General features: G+C 42.5%; 1 protein-coding gene across 8 annotated transcripts in view; it reads left to right on the forward strand.

Moving 5' to 3' along the window:
- OSBPL5 (oxysterol binding protein like 5) overlaps positions 1–23,496 on the forward strand; it is a 178,722-nt gene that overhangs the window by 151,980 nt on the left and 3,246 nt on the right. For all 8 annotated transcript variants that reach the window (XM_056493714.1, XM_056493715.1, XM_056493720.1 and 5 more), the window contains 12 exons: positions 548–719; positions 5,742–5,961; positions 9,163–9,347; positions 10,715–10,796; positions 11,554–11,652; positions 12,550–12,646; positions 13,543–13,641; positions 14,792–14,889; positions 16,938–17,027; positions 19,128–19,264; positions 21,657–21,842; positions 22,371–22,509. In XM_056493714.1, the coding sequence (XP_056349689.1) occupies positions 548–719; positions 5,742–5,961; positions 9,163–9,347; positions 10,715–10,796; positions 11,554–11,652; positions 12,550–12,646; positions 13,543–13,641; positions 14,792–14,889; positions 16,938–17,027; positions 19,128–19,264; positions 21,657–21,842; positions 22,371–22,509 (1,604 nt within the window). The remainder of the gene's footprint in view (positions 1–547; positions 720–5,741; positions 5,962–9,162; positions 9,348–10,714; positions 10,797–11,553; positions 11,653–12,549; positions 12,647–13,542; positions 13,642–14,791; positions 14,890–16,937; positions 17,028–19,127; positions 19,265–21,656; positions 21,843–22,370; positions 22,510–23,496) is intronic.

Consider the following 23,496-nt stretch of genomic DNA (forward strand, 5'->3'; position numbering starts at 1 on the left):
GTTACTGATGCCAGCATGGGACCCCTGAGCAGGCTGTGGTTCAGTGATCCCAGAGTAAGCAGGGACCTCTCCCATGCAGCTCAGTGCCCTGGTATCTCCCTGCCATTGGGAAGTGTGTGAGATGGGGATGCCAAGTGGCTGGTGAATGTGTTTTGGGGAGTTTATTACTTGCAGACATGAGATGCTAGGTGGTGTGGAAGCACCGTACCTGCACAGATTCCCTGCATCTCAGACTAAATCAGAAAGGGCCAATGAGATGGGAACAAGTTGTGAGGAATTAGAAGGGGATGTTATTAGGGAAGAGGGAGTTGGGGTGAGCTTCTCACTGTATCACCCATGCAGATATATTACTCATGCAGTCACTAAAACACACCATTCCTGGCCAGATAACCTAGGGATTATATATATGTAAAATATATTCTACACAGTGACTTCCTGAATTATAATGATAATGAGCTTTACTCCCAGGCAAGAAGCTTTTGAGAAGCAATGCATGCATGGTGTTATTTACTCTGCAATGCTTAAATAATTCCTTTTGTTTTCACAGGCCGTTGCTGGCTGGATGCTTTGGAACTTGCCCTGCGCTGCTCCAGCCTCTTCCGGCTCAGTGCCTCCAAGCAGGGGAAGGATGGAGACGTGAACTGCTCCAGTGATTCTGCACAAGCAGGGCTCAACCACCTCTTGCACAGCAGTGCTATGTCAGACCAGGAGTTCTTCCAGTAAGATGGGGCTGTTACTCTTTAATGCACAGAGAGGTGTCATATGGATCAAACTTTAGTGTAATCTAAGTAGAGTCCACTGAGGAAACCTGTTTAAAACCAGCCTGTGTGTTCTGCTGCTTCATCCCTCACTAATATATGGGCTTGGTGTTGCCACCTAATGCTTGAACACACAGGCTAGGGGAAATCTCAGCTGTGTTTGTTTGTACATAAACAACTTTCTTCTGTCCCCTGCTTGGGCTAAAATGGTGTCTGGGGATGCCAGCATGAAAAAATGTCTTGCCTGAGTAAAGATTGCAGAATCTTGCTGCTGTAGTTACACAGGCACAGTCACTAACAACGTCTGTGTGTTGCTAGCACATATGGCTCTGAATCTGATCTATTTTTTAATAATGTGTACTCTTCCCTAGTAATACTGTGTCATAGTCAGCAGAGTGCACACACTGCATCCTTAGTTTTATAATTACTTTCTCTCTCTACAGGGGTTTTGAAGGGTGTCCAATTTCTTCCTCGATGAATCAGATAAATTTTTACATAAGGGGAAAAGAGTCCCCACAGCCTCCTTTCTATTCATATTCTTGATATTACTGCAGCATTTTGGAACATCAAAGCTCTCTACACAGTAAAAAGCCCTAGGTCTTTCTATTGGTTATAGCTGAATAAGCAACTTCAAAAATCCTCCTGGTACAGACATTTGGCCTTTGGAGTGAGAACTTGGGGAGCTAGTGTCTATTTCTGGTTCTACTGATTGGAATGTGACTTTTACAGCTCACAACAATGCACCATCAGTTATGCAGTTTCTAGGGTAGCAATTCTTGCAGTCTGCAAAGATGATGCCTTGCAGAGGAGGACCTCACCTTTAAGAGGTTTTGTTGATCTCTGTTATAACAACAGCAGGGGTCTGAGTCCTCTTCAGAGTGTGAAGGTAACTCTGGCCTCATGGGACTGAAGGAGTGGCAGTATTTCAGTCTGCCCTTTGCCCTGATAGGTTCTGGTTATTCCAGTATGTGTTCTGCAGTCCTGCTGTTTGGGTTTTTATCTAGAGTTTGAAGAAGAGCTTTACTGAAAAGCAGTGGGAGGAGAAAAGAAAATCTAATATCTTACCACATCATGTGCCCTAGTACATGTGCTTGTGGGCTTCTTTCATAATACTTTCCTCATGCCTGGTAGTCTCTGTGCTCACTGTGATAATGAATTCAAGAATGCAGTGGACTTGTTTTTTGGCTGATGGGTATGTGTACAGAAATACACATAATATTAAAATGGAGCATGTGGCACTGAGAATGTTCAGGCAAACCCATGGCTACTGTAAGCCAATGCAGAAGATAGGGTTAAAACTGTAGTAAAGTATTTCTTCAGAATATGGTACGTGAATGCTGCTTAAGTGATGCCTCTATTTCACCTCTTAGTTGTCCAGCATTAAAAGCCCCCTTGAAATATGGGATTCAGTAGTAGTAGTACACATGGCAGAGTTTTCAGCAGGATGGAGTACCCACAATTGCAATCAGATATTTCTTACATTTCTTTCTTAAAATTTTAGCTGAGTCTGGTTCAAGCTGGGCATTCAGTGTGTGGTCATCTGAACAGTCCACCCTCCTTTCTGAGAATGTGTACCAGACACTCTAGTGCTTAAAGTCCAGGGGAGTTTGAGGGTTGCAGGACAGGGGGATGACTTGCTGTCATCCCTGAAGGAATGAAGAACATTTTAAATAAGGAAGGATGCAAAACCCAAACCTGTGCAAGTGCTGAGCAAAGTGTTTTTGGTTTGCCAGTGACAGTGGCTTCCTCACAGGGATTTAATCATTCTAATTAAATGCTTTCCCTACAGGGAATCTTACCAATTAAATTGGCATGCAGTTGTTAGGGGGCCAGTTAATTACATTTAACTATATCTTCAAATTAGACAAACTACTCTGTCAAGAACAGAAAAAGAAAGGGAAGATGATGGATATTATAGGGAGAACAAAACCCCCTTGGGAGCTGGCAAAGACAGATTTTCTGTTGAGCCAAAGTTGCATTTGTCTGCTGGCTGCTTTGTTCCTTTCCTGCTGGGAAACAAATCAAGATTATACAGTGATTTCAAAATCCATGTCTTCAGTAGCAAATAAAAATGAGAGAGAGAACTGTGTGAGCAAATCAAAGGCTTCAGTAATGTGTAAGTCAGTGATTTTAGACAAGAGAGTTTTAGAGCACCAGACACTCTTCTTTTTAATATGAAATTGTATTTCTTGTGGCTTCCATGTCTTATCTCCAGCAGCCCCAGGAATCTGGCTGGTTACTTATTTGCAAGAACCAAAGCTTTTTCTTTGCTTTGTGTAGAAGAGCAGTATCAGACCCAAAGAAGTCCTGGTCACCAACTGATGTTTCCAGGAATGCCACTTAGGGAATAAAGCACTGCTGTAAGAGAACTCTGATATGCTGAAACAGTAAATTAGTCATGAAAAATGCCAGGTTACCCATGTTTGTGGTGGAAATCCAGTGTTGACTTTTAGCATAGTCATTCCCCCCCAGCTTTTGGAGTCTGGTCCAAATCTCATTGGAAGCCCCTGGGAAGCCTTCACATGGATTAGTTGGCCAAGCTCATGGCATGGCTTTTGTTTTTAGCATATCACACATATTCAGTGGAGATTCTCTTTGGAGGAAGAGCCTGGCTGCACTTCAGCATCTCATATTTGATCCTCAGAAGGAGAAGCATCTGTTTTCCCTTTGGTTCTCCAGAGTGGTTGCATGGCTCTGGATATATTAAGTCTTGCCTTGTTTGTGATGGTGTGTAATCAGTGCACAGTTGAGTGGACTTTCATATGAATCTGATTTCCCTCTTGGACTAAATCTGAAATCCTTAAAAAATACTAGGGTGGGGGGTGGTGGTAGTGAGAGAAAAGTAAGGAAAGAGTAATTTACTCCATTAAACTTCAAATATTTTCCAAATGTGAGGCAGGTGACACTGGAAAACTTGCTCTTCTTACAAATGTGAAATAGAAACAATGCTACTTCTCAACCATGAACTAAAAGCCTTATAATGAACTGTTCTTTCAAGTGGTTTTTTTCCCCATGGAGAAGACTTTCACTAGGTAAAGGGAGAAAAGCAGCCACAGACAACACTCACATTTGAAAAAATTAAGAAATAAACTAGTATTTAAATGATCAAAACCTAGTATTTTCCTGGACATACCATCCAGGAAACAACTGTGCTGAGCAATTGTGGAATAATCTCTCCAGACAGCTCTCTTCTTATCTTTTTTCTTCTTTATTATTTTAAATTCATGTGTGTGTAATCTGTGCCTCCATTGTGTTTGGTTATCAGTCATTACATTTGCTGCTTGCTGGCTAAAAAAGACAACTAACATCCTGGCACCAGAACAATGAAGACACATAATGTCTGATAGCAAATTATTAGTGCTGGTCATTGACTCTGATTTATGATCTTAGTTTTATTGTACAGTACAAATATGAATTAAAAAACCTTGTGGTTTGTCTATATAAACACCATATATGTACATACATATATTTACAAATGGAATTAAAAGAGAGATTTTCTAAAGGCACAAAAAGCTGTAGATGACACTTCCAAAAGAATTCTAGAAACTGGGCTTTGCCAGAATCTGAGCTGTGGTTGTCACAATGTGGCTTGCTGGGCAAGTTAAAAATCATGAGTTTATTTCAGTGCATAGTTGGAAGCTGAGATCTTCTGAAAAACTGATGCTAATTCTGTGTTGTGATTCTTCTATTGCTTTTTCTTTTAATTTAATCTGGCTCTACCTAGCAATGCCTAATTATCTTTTGAAAATAGAAAATAAGAAGGGGGTGGGAACTTTCAGCATCCATCCTAAATTGGAACATGGCCAGAATGGCCTGAGAAAATGCCCATCATGAGCAGCTTAACGCTTGACAGAACATTCCCATGCACTGAGAAATCTTGGAGAGGAAGACAGACTACAGGAAACTACAAAACTCTTCAACATCCAGGGCCTGTTTAGATCCTCTGAAACCCTTTTTTATTGCTCTGTCCAAGAGCAATTTTCCACTTAAGAAATTTTCAGAGGAAGAACAAGCTGAGAAGCTCAGCAAATGGGTGTTAGGCCAGGACATGGAAGAGATAATGTGTCTGCAGACATGTCTGAATAAGGAAAACTGTTTCCCATGATAGATACCACTTGAAAAAAAGTGCTTTTAGTGACTACTTTTCAGCACCTGACCTCTGGTCTCTGGTCTAATCATATTTGCCATATGTTCAATGAACTACATCTGCTTTTTCAAATGGAGATGCTATAGGTTACTTGAGAGAGAATTTTTGGCATTCTATAAAGTCTGGATCACTGAGCATGAAGCTTGTTACACCTTTCATGCTTTCCCTTAGATGCTGTTATAATTTAGGAGTTCTTCTCACATGCAGCTGTCCACTCCATGCTTTCAACTCTATTCTTCCACACAGCATCATCTGGGGGAAGCACATTCCCCAGGTTAGCCTGGTGGATGAAGGAGGTGTATGTGTGGGAGAAAATACCTGCTTCTATTAGTTTTTAAATTTGTCTTTTCTAGTGTAGGGCTGACTTAGGGCCACCCTCTGTTGAAATAAAAGAGCAATAGCACTGAAAATGTATCCCATAATGTCATATTTTTTATATGTGCTGCAATACACTGATTGCCCTCTGTACAGGGAAGAATCTCTCCTGATGGATACTTTGGTTCTCTAATCAGCAGCGTAGAGTTGTTGGAGTGCATTTGTTCTGTATTCCTCTGGTCTGTGGGCTCCCATCCAGAGCCAGCAGCAGGGCTGTGTAAAAGGGGGTAAATGAAGTTGGCACATTTTGAAAAGTGCAGTTTGGAGGAGAAAGTTTTGATGGAAAATATCTAACTCTTTCTGTGGTAATACCCTTGTTATTCAGAAAATCAATGTCTGAGACTGTCCTGGTCTGCGCACCCTGTTCTGAGTCCTGTGGGTGTTTTTACTGTGTTTAAAAAGCCTTAAGTAATGTGGCTTTGTAAATCAAACTGAAGCAAGTAATGAACTGTGTGTTGCAGGTTGAATGAATCAACCCTGGAGAACAACCACCATTTGGAAAACGATGCTTTTTCAGACAAGTCAGAGAGAGACAACATAGAGGAGTCCGAGAATGAAACACATGAGAACAGCAGGAAGACAAATGAGAGTGAGAGTGATCAGTCAGAAATGCAGGGAGATATCTCTCCAGGAAGGAAGGGGACCACTTATATTGAACAAGTGTATGAAGAATTTGGAGAGGTAAGAAATCCTGATTGCTGCCTGTTCTGTTAAAACATATCTGTTCATAGTATTTATCACTCAGCCATTTAGCTGTATGGCAGGTAGCAGCCAACTTTTTGAGTTTCTGTGTTTTACAGATAAAGCAAAGCACAGTTTTCTGCTAAATTACATGGTTTTATCATGTGCTTTAATAATTCTGTACTATGAACAGCAGCTCTGCTACTGTGCTTTGGTGTGTTTCCAGCATCAGTGGTTGCTTTAATCAGTTATTGCATTAAAGATCTGCACAGCATTGGCACATTTGTGGAGCCAGCAGGAGGGAGGATTATTATCCTGGGCATGTGTCCTGGCCAATTAGGGTATTCAGTCCTTGTGTGATACAAAATATGACACTTCCCTTTTTTTATTATGCATGGAAGATCCTTTTTTTGGTGTCTGAATAGAGCATTTGAGCCATTTGATTGCTAAATACCAACTGCTTATCTGAAAGGCATTTCTCATGACATTTAACAGCAGGAGGATGCATTTCTGTTCCACATAAGAGCTTTGCTAGCTGGATGTCACTGTGACATGTCTGAGGAGGCAGTGGTAGAGAGCTGGGGCAGCCAAGTGTGCTGTGTGAGAATCAGTCTGAGCAGGCAGCAGAGGAGCTCAGCTCTGAGCACTTGCTTGCCTACTGCTTTGAGCAAGGAAGCTGATGTCTTGCTGGTGCTTCAAAGAAAGGCACTGCTGGAAAGCCCTTTTGTTCTTGGAATTGTAGAATGATTTACATTGGAAAAGACCCCGAAGATCAAGTCCAATTATTAACTCGGTACTCGTGCTGCAGATTCTTCACCAGTCTCTTATGCTTTTCTTTCAATATTTTCCTGAAAGTGTGCTCCTAATATTGACAAAGAAAAAAGATATAGTCAAATATATCCTAATTACACCTAGCTTCTCTTTGGTGCATTTTTTCCCTCAAATCCCCTTGCAGACAGGCAAATGGTAACTGGGTTCAAACAGGAGATTTTGAATATAGATGAGTAACTCCACAGCAGCAAAATGAAAGCAAACTTAATTTGTCAGCTGCCTATTCTGAAAGAACCTTTCTTCACATGACAAACTTGTCCTAGAAGTGGTGGTAAGGCAGGCTGATATTTTGGTGTTCAGACAAACCTTACAGGCTACACTGATGTGTGTATGTGGGTGTGTGTGAGAGAAACAGAGAGATCTCTGCAGTTTTACATTAAAATAAGAAAAAAATGCACTACAAACCAAGTGAAAAAGACTGTATTTCTGTGACACTTCCTGTGGCATTAATTAAGGCTCTCTGTAGTGCATCTGCTCAGGCACAGGTAGCATCCAGTGAGCTTCCAAAGAAGAATTGCCATGTGGCCTTGGCCTATGGGTATTTTGTAAGATTTCTTCAAGAGGTGGGGCTGTCATCACCTGGCCACATAGGTAGGACTGGTTGTTGAGTCTGAAATCACTGGTGGAAGGAAGATAGAGAAAAATAGGTTTTGTGCAATGATGTATCTCCTCTGGGTGGAGGTAAGCACATGCCAATACTAATGTCAGTCATCATCCTAAACTCAAACTGCCCTCAGCCTGTGTGTGCAATAGGACAAAAGTCACAGACTGGCACTGTCAAATTTTCAGCTTAGCTTTAAGGAGTCATTTTAAAGGTGTGCACATGGGTAGGTGTGTCACTGTGCTCTTGGAAGGTGTTTGTGCATTTGGTGTTCCAGTTTTGCCTTGCTTGCAGTTGGGATGTGAAGGCAGAGACAGGTGTCAGAAGAACTTCAAGATTGCAAAAGTTGGTCTAGAACACAAAATAGACACTTCAGTAGGTAGGTTGCTAACAGAAAAACCCCCATTTTTCCAAGCTTGTAATTTTAACAAGTTATAAAAAGGGTTATTATTTGAGGTTGTTCACATCTTCCTGCACGTTCTTCTCTTTCTGTTTATGTCCTTCCTGTGTGCAGTGATTCATTCTGAGTAACACTTTGTCCAGCAATTTCAACATGGCATTAATTTATATTGACAGTATATGCACACTTTAAAACCTGGATAAATAATGAGAGTTCTGACAGACCCATGTGCATTGTAAGCCCTAGATGATGCTGTGGTCTCACATTTCTCCTTGGAGATTCAAGGTGTGTATTTCATCAGACTGTCAAAAGAAGAATGGCACAAAAATGGAAAAGCAATTACAGTAACAGAGCTTTGTTGCTCTTTAGTTTGAAATTCCCTCAGCCTGCATGACCTGTAGGACTGGGAAACTTGCTGTGACTGGAGGGCTGATTGGGAGCCAACATGGTGGCAATGCTCAGGTTGTGAAAAAGAATGTTTAGTGATTTATACCACCTGAAAGTCCTGTTGTGCTGTACTATGTCCTATGAGGAAAAGGCCACTTCTGGAATAGACCTTGGTTTGGGAGAGGGCATAGCACAGCACTTGCCTAAAATCACTAGAAAGGCTAAGTATTCTTTTTAGCTGTTAAACTGTGATGCCTAAGATGCATTAAAATGGCACTTTTGTTTGAAAATTTAGTTTAATTTACCTTCTCTAGTGGTGTGAAAGCCCGTTCCTCCATGTTCAACATCTCATAGACCTGTTGAATGAGTAGGAACTACACAGGGCTGAAACCACAGCATAATCCCTGTCTTTTTTTCCTTACACTTTTGCTGCAAAGGGCTCTGAGCAGCACTGGCAGGTGCTGGAGTTTTTGTGCCTCTCTCCTGGCAGTGGGGCCCTTGCCATATTGACACACCAGTTTGTGTTGTCTAGAAGCTGGAGGACTGCTTCTATTCTCTGTTGATTACTTGTTTACCTCCTACATTTTTCTTCATATATCCTAGTGAATCTTATCTCTTATAATTGTGGAGAATGAGTCTGAGAGGAGCTTCTGTGCATCCCCCAGGCCACAGGGATGCTGTAACAGCTCTGGGCACATCCACATCCCCTGAGGGTGTGCAGTGCAGAGTCCCCTTGGCTGATGCTGGTCCATGCTGGCCCATCCCAGCCCTGAGGTGCTGCTGTGCTGCCTGCCTTGTGCCAGCCTTCACGCACACCCAGGGCTTTCTGCACCACTCACTCGATTGCTTTGGGGATTCATTTCTGCTGAGACATGGCTGATGTCTCTCTGCAGGGCTGTAGGTGAGCTTGGGCCCCCAGGGAAATGCACCCCCAAGGAATGGCTTTGCTGTTCCTGCCCTGAAGCTGGCTTTGCCTTTGCAGACAGGGGAGTCGTCTCAGACAGAAACCGTCTCTGAGGAGAACAAGAGCCTGATGTGGATCCTGCTGAAGCAGCTGCGGCCTGGCATGGACCTGTCCCGCGTGGTGCTGCCCACCTTCATCCTGGAGCCACGCTCCTTCCTCAACAAACTCTCTGACTACTACTACCATGCTGACCTGCTCTCCCAGTAAGCACACAGGCTGGGCCTGACCTGGGCACTTGCCCTGTGTTTGTGAAAATATCCCTGTGTGTGCCAGGGAGGCTCCCAAAAATACCGAGGTCACTGGCTTCAACACAGACCAGGCACCAGCTGCAGTGGCTTTTACAGATAGACTGCTGCCAGTGAGGGGCAGGGAAGGAGGAGTTAAGCTCCAGACAAACCACCTTTGCATATGGACATGTTTGCCAGTGTTGTCTGGAACTGATGGGAATTGAGCCCATGCCTTGGAGTTTTGCACAGCAGAGCTGTGCCACCTCCTGGTGTACTCGTGTACACAGGGGAATAGGGCAGAGAGCAACCAAAATTGTCAAGCACTTCTGTTCCCAAAGCAATATCATTATGATGGTTGATGAACAAATAAGAGACATCTTCTAAAATCATTGATGAGAGAGGCCTGCTGGGGGCAGCAGAGTAGAAAATTGGAAATGTTCTGCTTCCAGATATGGCCTGTCTTCTGAATGAGATATCCAAGTGGATTGTAAAACCAGTGTGTGTAATATTCTAATAGCAGCACTAGATACTCATTTTTATTCCACTTTCTCTGAGTAATTACAGAATCATTTTCAAGCCTTGTTTGTGGTATTTGTACCATCTGAAGTTAAAGAAATAGTTCTCAGTGCTGAGATGTAATAAGACTTCCAAGAGGTTTGGAGGTTTTGATAAAAAATTGTTAAATTTGTGGTTTGAGTGATCCTTCTAAATGAATTTTGCAATAATTTGCCCAAGTTGATTTTTAAATCTGACTAAATGGTTGGAAATACCAGGAATTCCTTTGGTTTGCTTTACTTCCTGCTTCATCTTCGAGCATTGTTTAGAGGTGCTGATTGAGATGACTTTTTGAAGTCACTTCCAACCTGAAGTACTGCACAAAATCTCAGATTGCTGATCGATTTCATGCAGCACATCAGCTTTAAAAATCTTTTATGAAAGAGGGAAACAAAGCAAAAGAAACCCCCAAAAAAATCTTTGATTTTGATGGCATAGGTTTGCTTTTATGACTCACACTGTTCTACTAGCTCTGACACTATTATAGTGTGAGTGACAATCCCACATTAACCTACTCCAATGTCCAATCTAACCTGGTACACTCCAGAAATTTTATTGGACTTTTTGCAGAAATGCAGGGCAAGGGGTGCCACTTTTTAACAGTTTGTGTTGTGTGATGTACTTTACTAAAAATACATATTCTTGCTGGGAGACACCCTTTTCACTCAGCACAGAAGTTACTTCTCTTTAGTTGTGGGGAAATAGATTGAAATTGATGTTATTATACTGGTAAGAAACTAATGTGATGTGTGACCAATATAGAGAACATTTTATGTTCTGTTCTGCAGGGCTGTCCTTGAAGATGATCCCTACACCCGAATGAAGCAAGTTTTGAGGTGGTATCTGTCCGGCTTCTATAAGAAGCCAAAGGTAAAATAAGGCATGAAATTGGGGTTGTAATGGGCATTGAAATCTTCTGCTGTGGTTTTTGTTTAATTTCTCTATTGCCTCTCTGTCACTGTTGGGTCAGACATGACACAAACACACACATTTGAACAAAATAACAATGGCATTTCCTTTATTCTGCATGTTCTCCAGTTTATATAGTCTTAACAAAGTGTTACCTTAAGTCGTGGACTTTTTTATTGTTCTGCTACTGCAAAGACTGATCATTACTTTTCAAACTGGGGTTGCACTTGGTTTCAGAGTAGACAGTGAATGCAAAACAGTGGCAATCAACCTCAGAGCCTTTGCACTGGACAGTTAGAAAGTAAAACTGGTCATCAACAAGTAACATGCCCTGGGATGCAAGATTTTCCCTTTGCTGAAAGCAGGTCTCCTTTCTCTTTTCAGGCCAATTAGTACCACTGTGCCATGTTGTCTCAACATCAGTATACCCTTGCTGTGTATAGTAGCAGCAATAATGAAGTTTGATCATCTTGTAAGGCTTTGATTGGGTGGTACTAAATATTAAATTGGTGAGAATAGCAGATTAGTCCGTGGCTCAGAGGAAGAGATTAGATTAGGTTAGATTAGATGGATGTGTAATTAGTTTTTCAGTTTTTGTTCTTGAGATTGACTTGGTTTAAAACATCAGAGAAAAAATTACCATATTGTTTTGTGGCCACCTGTAGCACTGGATTGCAAATCTTCATTTGTAGCAGGTTTTGATTACTTGGTTTTTCAGGGAATAAAAAAGCCATACAACCCTATTCTGGGAGAGACATTCCGCTGCTGTTGGTTTCACCCGCAGACGAACAGTCACACATTTTACATAGCAGAACAGGTAAGCTGCTGTTTGCATGCTCAGGTGTTGCTAACACCAACCTGCTTGCACCTCCATGCATAGAAACACTACTCATCTCACCCTAGGAGAGAAACCTGGAGCTCTGTGTAAACAGGCAGAGCAGAACTGGCTCTGTTTGCTGGGGTAAACTTTTTTCTTTGCAGATTTACTAAAATCATGTGAGGCTTGGTGGGAACTCAAAACTCTAATAGCAGATCTCCCATAATATAATATCAGCTTCCTCAACAAAGACCTTTTCCATGGAATTCTGTTTTCTTATTGTTAATAAAATGGGGGTTGTGCTGCCCATGTCAAAAGGGGCATAAAACACACCACCAAATCCTTTCATATTTTATTTCTAAACTTTCTATGATGATTTTAATAGGAGTAAATCAAGGGCTTAGCTCTATGCTTTGTGATTAAATGAAGGATAGAGCTCATCAGTTAACTGGCCTGACAAAGTGTAGTTTGAGATTTACAGTGTTGATGAAGGGATCTGAGAACTGTGTGGTCTGTAGTAAAGGGACTCCCAGTTTCACAAACATTTTTCCCCTATTTAATCAGATAATTTTTAGCTTTGTAAAATTTTTTTATTTCAACCAGTGCATGCATTTCATGGAGGTTATTCAAATGCTGCACTAAAGTTCTGTACTGTTCATTTATTTCTTGAAAACCTTGCAGTCTACGTGTTGGCCTGAAAGTGATCTCAGTGAGTTCTCTGGAAATGAACATTCACAATCTCAAAAAAATACAGGGTGGGAGGGAAAGATTAGATATATAATGCTCTCATACATAATGGTGCCATGCATTGTGTTCCCCCTTTAGTGTGCAGCCCCCACCACCTCTGCTTGGCCTGTGCAGACTGCTCTAAATAACCCCTGCCTGTTTTTATCCTAGGTGTCCCATCACCCACCAGTGTCAGCTTTTCATGTCAGCAATAGGAAGGATGGATTCTGCATTTCTGGCAGCATTCTAGCTAGGTCCAAGTTTTATGGTAAGGCATTAAGTCTAGACCTCTCCCAGGTAACGTTGTGGCATCGGTTTTGGTTTGTTTTTTAATCATCCCTGAGTGTGTTGAGAGATAAGAACAAAGAAATGGTTGACAAATCTATCACTGGGATAGCCTAATTCCTTGTCTTGGCTCTCCTGGGTCTTCCCCATTTTCACCATTTCAGTTTGACACCCCTCTGATGCTAAAAGAAATAAAAAATCTGATAGAAAGATTGAGAGCTTTAAAATCTGTTTTTCAGAAGGCAAAGGCTGAGGATAATGTATGGGATTGTCAGTATGCACTGGGTACGTGTGCCTGTGACTGGGATGAGTCATGGTAAACCACACTCTGGCACCCAGGCAACACACACAAAACTCTGAACAGATTTGAACCTTTATCTGGCTCCCAGACTCCTTAGGGTTGAACCCCAGAGCTTCAAAATGTCCTCCAGTCATTTAACATCAATGGAAATGGCACAACTCCAGGCTCTGAAACAATGTTGGTACATGAAATCTGTTTTTTTAGACAAACATTTCTTAATTACTTTCCTCTGCTGAGTGTGTTTGCTCAAACACTTTTAGATAGCCTCAGCTGTCCTTCTGGCAATTTCATTTGTTATTTGGGATCATACACAATCAGAAAAGTTGTGAGAACTGGAGAACCTGAGAAACTTGTAAGTTCCCACTACTGATCTGTTTAATCTACTGCTCTTTCTGCTAGAGGGCTAAATGCCAGAGCAAACAAGAGCAGCAGAGTTTGTTAGAATTGCCTGCCTCCAGCTGTGCATGACTTGCAGGGTTCTGAATTATGAACATTATAACTGACCTACATTTTCTAAAGTAGGAGGAGGGACAAAGTATAACATGAACCTTTTAATGTGTATGTTTTTTTAATTCTAGGCAACTCACTTTCTGCACTGTTGGATGGGAAAGCAAAACTTATGTTTCTAAGCAGAGGAGAAGACTATACAATCACTATGCCATATGCCCACTGTAAAGGTAAGGTATGACTCTTCAAGTAGGAAGCAAGAGAGTAACAAAACGGTGTCTTGCTGACTAACTTTGCACTGGCTCTCCCCTCTCAAGCAGCTGATAACCACAGGGCCTGGTAGCTCCAGAGAGTCCCCCATGAGTCATAGCAGTCAGCAGGACACCTTCAGGAATCCTCACTGAACTCTCTCTGGGTGTCCTGTGCACAGCCCAGGAGAGAATTAGGCCCATCAGTGTTAGTTTTCACACTGTGCAGAAACAGAATAACACTGCATATATGCACTGGAGATAAGATGACAAGAAGAGCTTTTTAGGATAAAAAGGTTTTATTATGTTAACACTGAAATTGCTCGATACATTTTTTGTCTTTTTGAGGATAAAGGAAATTCGTGACTTCTCTTGCCACTTCCTTGTTTTTCTTGTCATTGTACTTCCCAGAGTATGTGCTGCCTCAGTGGGGCTGGCACGTGCTTCTGTGTGGTTTTGATCTGGCCAGTGTGTGTGCTGAGGCTGGGCCATGGCTGCTCCTCAGGAAGCTCTGTCTGCATCATTTCTGCCCCAGAGTTAAAACCATCAGCTGAATCCACTTTTGGGGGTTGAGGATTTTTTAATTTGGCACAATGACTTCTAAGTTTATATTTAGAAGGCCCTGGGTACCTGAAAACAATAACCTCATAATATCATGCCCTCTGTGAAGTATTCCTGTGCATAAACCTTCTTCTTACCAACTTTTCTTTTTCTGCAAAAGACCTCTTCAGCAAATGGTAAACATATATAAAATGTCTCCCAGATTCTGGTGAATTCCAAATCTCTCCTCTTCAACCACCCTGAGAGAACTGACTGTTTAATCACTAGTGTGAATGAGGTTGTGGGCACAACTTCCTTTATTTTTCCTGTTTCACTTTCAGCTTGTTACAGGTGCACCTGTGAGTCAGGCTATTTCCTAGCTGGTGTTATAAATGGGGAATATGGACTCAGGAGGAGATTCTTCATTCTTACAGTAAACAGCCATTTCCTAGAAAATTCCAGTTCTGTCTCTTCAAAACCTTAAGCCAAGAAATTAATTTCACAGTGGGTCAGCAACATCCAGGTTGACTTGAGAAAGCAGCTTGCTTCCACTGAGGCCTCTCCTAAACCTTCTTTTTTTTTTTTTTTTCAGGACTTTTATATGGTACCATGACAATGGAGCTTGGAGGGAAAGTTACCATTGACTGTGAGAAAACTAACCACAGGGCAGAACTGGAATTCAAGCTAAAGGTATTACATGTTGTGGCCTCATTTTGAGTGGGTCTCAGGTTTGCCCCTGTGCCCCAGGCAGGGTTTGACCATTCACAGCAGGTCATTTCTGTACCAGCAGTGTATGTGACCACCAGAGCAGGGTGTACCTGGAGAGAGGGGGGTCACACTGCTGTTGGTTTTGCCTTGTGCAACTCAAATTGACCCCAGGAGGCCTTAGTTTTATATGACTTTTTCACTGCAGCTAGCTACTGGCCAGATTTTGTTCTGAAAGCGTGGCAACAACAGTGTGGCTTCTGTTTAGGTAGGGATAATGAGTTTCCATGCTAAATGCAGTCAGTGTACAAAGAACTTGGATGCAAGTTAGGGTGTGGCAAGTTAGGCATCTTTAAGGCATCTCCAGCAGCCATCACGTCTTATCTTGCAGGTTTTATGGTGAGCTGCAGCTTGTGTTTATCAGGGCTAGAGGACAGGTGACAGCCCTTTGATCAGGCAGGTGATTCTGAGTGAATTACAGTAACAGTCACACTGGCAAATCCTGCACTCACTTGTTCATGTAGCTAATTCCTCCCCTGGAAAGCCTGGTGATGCACATTTAAGGTATGCAGACAAAATGGAGACATCTTTGAGCATTCCTGTTATAACATAGGTTAAAATTTAGGAGGGGAAGTGATAATATGTAACTTTTCTTGGGCAGTTGACTTGCTTTTTAGGGAGCATCCGTTTCTCTTCTGCTCCAACAATTTCTTGCCTGAGTATAAAATGAAAGGAGAACTGAGACTCTGCAGGACTTCAGAGTTGCAGCCTTAGCCAACATAAATGTGAGAGATCACTGGAGTTAGGGTAATCTTTTGCAAACTGTGAGTTTTTTGAGGGCAATAATATTTTTCTGTCTTTATATGCCCTCACAAAGGGAACTCTTGCCTCATGTACTTCCCTGACATTTGCACATAGTTGTCTTTAAAGCCTGCTCTTCCCATAGGCCTGGTGTACTGTGTTGAGGCCAGTGGAATATTTCCCTGACTTGGGTGTCATCTCAAACCTACAAACACTCTAGAGCCTAAAGTACTTCTTTTCTGGCTTGAAAACAGTGTGATTCATCCATATCTCAGAAAGGTCCTCATGACATAGTTACATGCTCTGCTTTGAGCATTTCTATTTTAGTAGATTTTCTATTTTTGATCATGTCTATTTTAGTAGAATTGTGAGAAGTTGAAGGTAAACCCCTTAACTTTTTTTTAAATTTGGATATGTACCAGTACTCTGCTGGATTGCAGAGGTAGATGCTTGAGATACATGTGATTATTTTATCCATAGGTGTAGTGTAGAAATTTGGGTTTATATTGTTAACACACACACACAGAAAAACACACAAGTTTTTGTGCACAAATGTTTCTGGAAAGTGCCTGCTAAAATATCTGAAGAGATATGATCTGTGAATAGAAGAGCTGCTCACACTCTCACTGGTGTTTCCTGTGTTTGGCGGCCAGGAGATGGGTGGAATTTTTCATTATTCTGGGTTTTTTTTTTTCCTTGACTCTGGAAATACTCTTTTTCTTTTGTTTGTGTGGTTTTTTTGGCTGCTGACCACAGCTTCCTCACATGGAGACTTGACACACATGAAGTCATCAGCAGTGCCCAGACTGCTGTTGCTGTCCTATAAACAGGAAGAGTCACCAGTAGTGCTGCTCCTTTTCTTTGGACAAAGGTGCAAAGGCTGTGATTCTGAGCAGTGGGAAGGAGTTGTCCATGCACACTTATCCTGATGTCTGGCTGACAATAAATAAGTGTATTTCCTATAAAAATGAGACCTTGCACTCCTGAGTGTTGATGCACCTCAAGGTTTATATCCCTACCTGCAGCTACAGTGTTTGTGATATTACAAACAGAAGGAAGGGGGCGTAATGTGAGACAGTCAGAATCCATATTAGAATTCATTCTGCCTTTCCCCAGAAATAGTGGGAGTCAAGCAGTTGCAGTTTGCTTCCTTCCTGTTGCATCTCTGTGTTTGGCTCTCTTCCAGTCCCCACTAGACTGACCACATTTTTTGTTTCTCTTCTCCCTGACAGCCCTTCTTCGGTGGCAGCACGAGCATTAATCAAATCTCGGGGAAGATTAAATGTGGAGAAGAAGTGCTAGCGAGTCTCACTGGACACTGGGTAACTTTTCATAATTGAAGTTGCTGACAGGCTACAAGCCCAGGACTGCAGGGTTTGAGGGAGGACTGGCAGCCCTTGGCAGGCTCCCTGCACTGGAATGGGCACTGGCAGGGCCCTGTCCTGCCTCTTCCTGCCAGCCCCAGGGCATGCAGGTGAGCAGAGCCTGGGCCACACCTCTCAAGGTACCTCTGGAGGTCATTTACACTTCATCTACACTTACATCTTCAGTGGGAGTGGCTCTGCACTCCCAGAGCCTGGGGAGGCTGGGAGCAGTAGGGGAGCTCTCTATCCAAGCAAGTGCTTCTGTATTTATGGTCTGAGACTTAGGACAAGCCCTGATGGCAGGAGATACAGTGTGTTAGGTGTGATTGCTAAGATCTTGAGGTTGTTTTTTGTCTGGTGTGTTCAGTATTTCCCCAGTTAGATCATGATCAGAGAAGAACTTGAGGGTTTTGAATTCATTATTTTCACAGCAAACCATTATGGTAGAAGACAGTTATGTCCCTGTTCATCAGCTGAAGGACAGAGGTCACCAGTGTGGTGAGGGTGTTATCTCTGTGGCCAGACTGCCAGACTGCTGAACCTGGCACCTTTGTGCACCCAATTAACACAAGTGATTCACTCAAAGACACCCTCAAGCCAAAATCCCACAAGAATAAAGTTGCATACTGAATGATGTAGTCTAAATTTGGTTGGAACTCCTGGTTCCTGAAACAAAAGCAGTGAACCTTGGCTTTGGGCTGGACTTCTGGGTATTTCTCTGAGCAACATTTGGGCATCTACATCGGCATTACAGTTGGCTGTGCTCTCTTGGCAGTCTATAGAAATTGCTGTTTCTGAGACAAGATTTATCTTATTTGAAGGAGGTTTTTAAAGTAGGCCAGGTGAAATATGCCTGGATAAAGCACTTGCTATGGTGTGGTGCTAACCACAGTGAAGCCTTTGGTACTGGACTTGTCCTGTCAGGCAATCTGTATTTTTACATAGGAAGCTAATGACCATTTTGAAATTGGGAGGTTTTCCCTTTCTAGACATGTACAAAAGATTTGCTCCATTCTAAGCTCCCTGTCCTGCAGGATGAGCCTTGTCAGTAGTGAGTTGTGCTGGGCTGTGGAGTACCTTGTCTGCAGTGGGTCCTGCCAACATCATCCATGAGATCCTGCCATCCAAGGGCTCTCCTGAGCCACAAGGTCGGGTGCTGCTCAGCTCCCAGCCTTCTGCTTATACCCTCCTTCCCTGACCTTTGTGCTAGTAGTTTGTGGTGCACAGAACTGTAGTGATGTATAAAGGAAGTTAAATGGCTTTGGAAGGGTGGCTCTGTAAGTTGTTGCTTGCAGCTGTGTGCTGTGAACAGAGGAGCTGCCATGCAGTGGGGTAGGGATGGTGTTGGTTCTCCTCCCTCCCCACTGGGAGCACTGACCTGCTCTCCTGGCTTTTCTCTGACACCATCCAGTTTCCTGACAGAAATCCTTGCATCTGAAAGGCAAATTCTCTGCCTTAGGACCTGAAAACCCACCTGAATAAAGAAGGGAAGGAAATCCCAATGCTTCTCAGTCCTAGGGTCACAACAGCAGCTGAGTGTTTGTACAGGTGCTTGTTAGAGGTGCATGTAGTGGTGCTGGATAATGCCTGCCTACCTCATCCTCTCCACACTGGGGGTCCCTTGGGGACCTGGGATCAGTCCTGGAACTAGCATATTGGAACATGGGAGAGAAAGTCCTGAGGGAGACTTTGGAAAAAGGAGCCAGGGATCTTGTTTATATGTGCTGGGTGGTAAGTGGGAGGAAGAGTGGTGAAAGAAGAGAATCTTAGGGCTTTTGTGGGCACTCAGGTCTGGGGACAAGACTTAATAGAAGCAACCAGGTCCCTTTCTACTCTGATTAATGATAAATGCAACCACTGTTTCTGGCAATGCCTTGTCTCATTCATTTCAGAAACTTTCAGGAAGTGTTCAGTGAGATTTTATTGGATTGAGGAGGAAAGAAGCCTCCTAACCAACTGATATCCCTTATCACCATCCAGGAGCAGCTTTGATTAGTCAGGATTAATTTCTGCCTTGGTTTTCTTATTGTCATTAATTCATTTACTTTTCCTCCTCAGGATGGAGAAGTGCTTATAAATGAGCTGAAGAATGGGAACACAGAAACGTTCTGGAACCCGACCAGCGAAGTGCGAAGGCAGAGACTGAAGCGCCACATTGTGCTGTTTGAGGAGCAGACAGACTTCGAGTCAGAGAGGTAGAGAGCTTGGGGACACCTCACTGCTGCTTCTCTCCTGGGAGCAGGCTTCTGATCAGCAGGGCTCCTCCAATTCCTCAGCACAGTCCTGGAAAGGCAGTGACCTTTGACACATATTACCCACCCATTTACCTGTTTCTTTCTAGGCTTAACTCAGGAGTATTTCCATGAAGTGCAGCTCTGAAATAGACTTGGACTGAGAAATAGCGGATGCTATATTTTATCTGCTTAAAATAACAATTCTGTCCGGACTCCAGAGTTCTCTGTAACTGCTGAAGCATTTTATGAAAGGGCAGGATGTCATCCTGAGGTTGGATATCTTGTTAAGAATGGTTATTTCAACCACAAGCTCTTCAAGTAGATGTAGGAATTGTGGAAAGTCCTGGCATCCACAGAGCAATACTTTGAACCACATAACAGGATTTTATGAATGAATGTAATTAAACTGATGTTTAACTCTGCCTCATAATCTCAGCTGAGATCTCTGATGCAGTCTGCAACAGGCTTTGTAGGCTGATCTAGGTTACCTAAAAATGTAGTCTGGAACATAAGTTAGTGTTGTGGTTTGACCCTGGCTGGATGCCAGGTGCCCACAAAAGTTACTCACTCACTGTCCTCTGCAGCTGCTCAGAGGAGGGAAAATTTAACAAAGGGTTCCTGAGTTAACAACCATAAGAAGATACTCATCAGTTACCATCGAAGGCAAAACAGGCTCAACAATAAAATAAAGATATTGTTAAAAAAAATCAGACCAGGATAATGAGAAGTAAAATAAGCCTAAAACCACCTTCCCTCAACCCCTCTCTTCACAGCTCTACCTCCTCCCCAGTGGCACAAGGAGACAGGAGGGTGGGGATTTCAGTCAGTTTATTAGCCACGGCTTCTCCTGCTGCTGCAGTTCTCTGTTTACCAGAGTTTATGGCCAGACTCACTTTGCTACATCAGAGATTAATAATGATACAAGTGTCCAAGGGAAGGGGGCAAAAGGGAAAGTTACAGACACCCCTAAAAGACATTCCACCAGACTCCTTATTATGCTGACAGTTGCATTAATAAATTGCCATCTAATCCAGGATATATTCGGCCTAAATTGCTCAGTCTTCCCTGCAGTGCTGAAAATCGCCTATTTTCACAATTTTGGAAATCTCTGAAGCTCATACTGTTGTGCAGCTCACCGTGGAGTGTCTCATTGTCTGACACATGCAGCTCTTGATGGAGTAATTTGCTCTTATCAAACAATTTTGTGCTGTCCCTCTAAGGTTTGTGGAATTAGGGGACTCACTCCTTACACCACTGCCTTAGGACAGGCTTTACAGCACCACAGTATTTTCTCAGGTTTTTCACTCCCTCCCTCTCCCATCCCCATCACTGAATTTCCTTCCTTTGTTTCTGGGAGAAAAGGTTAATACACAGAAATAGGGGAGTGACTTGTTAAAGATGAAAGGAAGGCATTGCTCTGTGTTCAGTCAATTATCTAAGAAGCTGCATTTTTGGAAGTGCTGTGTTAATGTATGGTGATAGAAATACAATGAAAGTTTCAGGATCACTTTTAAATTAGGAGCTTCACAGCAAGCTCCAAATTAAATGCAATAATGAATTCATCTTCTAAACGGCGGATGGGTGTTTTGTGGAGCTGGGAACACTGGAGCAGCCTGGATCTCCTGTGCACATTTTAAGCACTAAAGCATGCAGTAATTTTTTGGGAGACCTAGCTGCTGGGCTTAGAAGTGTTTTCAATCTGAAATTAAGGTAGAGTGCTCTGATTAGAGGAACTGTGGAGAAGCTGATCACAGCTTGGCTATAGTAAAAAAAGAGGTGTTGGTTTTTCCCTGGTAGAAGGCAGATCCTCTCCCCAGGGCAGATGCTTACTAAGAACACCTCGTATGACAGATCACGTTTCCTTTGGCAGCTGCCAGCAAGTGTGGGTGAGAACCTGTGTTTGTGCTTGCAACTTGTGAGCACCAGGACATGCTTGTTGCTTGTGGATTGAATCAGTTTCCTACAGATCAGGTTGTAAGTCCTACATAGGAGGTGCATATGCAGCTACAAGATGTGCACATAAATTCGTTTTCTAGTGCTTCTAAACTTTAAATATAAAGCCTTTGTTTTGGGGATAGACATAGACACAAAGGCTTCTAGACAGAAATGCCTGAAAGGATGAGGAACAGCACTGAAGAATGCTGTAATCCAAGAGAAGGTTGCTTCAGTTAGTCACTTATGTAGCATTCAGTGTTGCCATTCTCATTTCCTTCAACTTACAAGAATAAACAGAGGTTGACAGTTCTGATGGAATATTAACTGACAAGTTAATACTGTTAATACTGACAAGTTGCACCTGGCAAAATACCTTGATGGTTCTAAGGTGGTTTAACTTCCTTCCAATTGTTCCTAGGCTTTGGCAGCACGTTACCAGTGCAATAAACAAAGGTGATCAACACAAGGCGACGCAGGAGAAGTTTGTGCTGGAAGAGGAGCAGAGGAACGCGGCCCGGGAGCGGAGGGAGAGCGGCGCGGAATGGAAACCGCTGCTGTTCCGGCACGATGCCGGCACCAACGAATGGCACTACAAATACGAGGAGTGAGTGCTGGCCTGGGGCTTCCCTGCACCTCTCACTGCCTGAGCTCCCAGGGATGCAAGCAGGGCTACAGACCTGTCATTGGAGCCCTGCCGTTCCCCAAAACTATGTCCAGAGCTCCATGTCATCACTGGAATACATATGTGTGATACTAATTGGGAATAGCTGGAAATGAGGGCTTGGCAATGGAAAATCCACTGTGCCATTGATGCAAATCCCTATTGCTGCAATGAAGTGCAGAGTCATTTAGCAGAGATTTTCTGCACTGCTCAGAGCAGAGTTAGCAACTCTGCTCTCCTCCCATGGGCAAGAAGGATGAAGCCTCTGGAGGCTGAACCCCCTCACTTTTTGCAGGGAGCTGTGAATGTGCAGGGAACTATCTGTCAGTCTTGTCACTGCATCTGGAAAGTCTGGCTGCTGTCAGGGATGATTGCCTGCCTGATGCATATGGGATTAGTGTATTGGGCTTAATACACCTAATGTGGGATTCTTGCTTTTCTGATGAATTTTTTTTCATTTGGTCTCAAAAGTCTAAGGCCATGGGATCCTTTGAATGACATTGCCCAATTTGAGAAGGATGGCATACTTCAGACAATGGAAAGACACCTATCCACAAGGATGTCAAACCACAAAGCAACATGCATAAACAATCAAATTACACGGCACAAGGTAAAAAGCCTGTTTTGGGATTATAATATTCTTTATGATTGTTTAGATACACAGCCCTTTTTCTACAGCATTTTCATGTAAACATAGCATAGGCTGAAAGTTTTGTTTTGGGTAAATGTAGCTTGTGACCATGGACCTGCATTACTATACCATCATTAGCTCCAAAGAATTGTAATTACTGATTGACTCATTCTATCAGTTTTGGCATTTTTCTTCCACCCAATGTTAGTGACAGTGAATTTTGCACATGACTGACCTTAACTTCACTATTCAGTGTTTCAAAAGCAGAAAACTTCCTGTAAGTTTTGGAGTACACAACTGAGATCCCCTGATTTCAGTTTCATTCCAGCCTTTATCACTCACTCTCTCTCAGACAAGAGACATCTTTCCGTCCTTTCCCTTAAACAGAGATGGTATTTTCCTATTTCAGTGTTTCATCTTTGGAGAGATACATGTCATTCATAGCACATTTTCAAATGTAGAGCTGCTAAACTACCTAAGTATAACCCATATTACAATGAAAAACTTGTATCTTATTATGTACTTTTCTTGTATAATATCTCACATCTGAATGTCTCTGATTCAGTGGGGAAATTGAGATACATATCTGCTTTTAAGGACCCGTAGTGATAAGTTTGACTCAATATGTTTGGTTTACTCATCTGAGAGAGAGGAAGAAACTTTCCAAAGTGCATCAAGAAACTAGGCATAAAAATTCTGCGATGTTTGGATCCTTCATGCACCTTCTAAAAAGTCTTTCCTGGGGAATTTGATTCTAATTTTTTCTTCTTTTCCAACTTTTCTCTTATGTGCCTGTCTGAGTTGGGTACACAACTCAGCAAAGGAGCTATAAGGCTCATCCATAATATGTATCAGTTAAACCTACAAGAACAATAGTTTGTAAAAGTGTCTTAAAAATGTTATCTTTTGGGAAAATGCTTCTGTGTGAGGCACGTGTATAATCTACTTAAGTAGCTGGCAGAGTCC

The sequence above is a fragment of the Oenanthe melanoleuca genome, chromosome 5 (genome assembly GCF_029582105.1).
Source record: "Oenanthe melanoleuca isolate GR-GAL-2019-014 chromosome 5, OMel1.0, whole genome shotgun sequence".
Lineage (NCBI taxonomy): Eukaryota > Metazoa > Chordata > Aves > Passeriformes > Muscicapidae > Oenanthe > Oenanthe melanoleuca.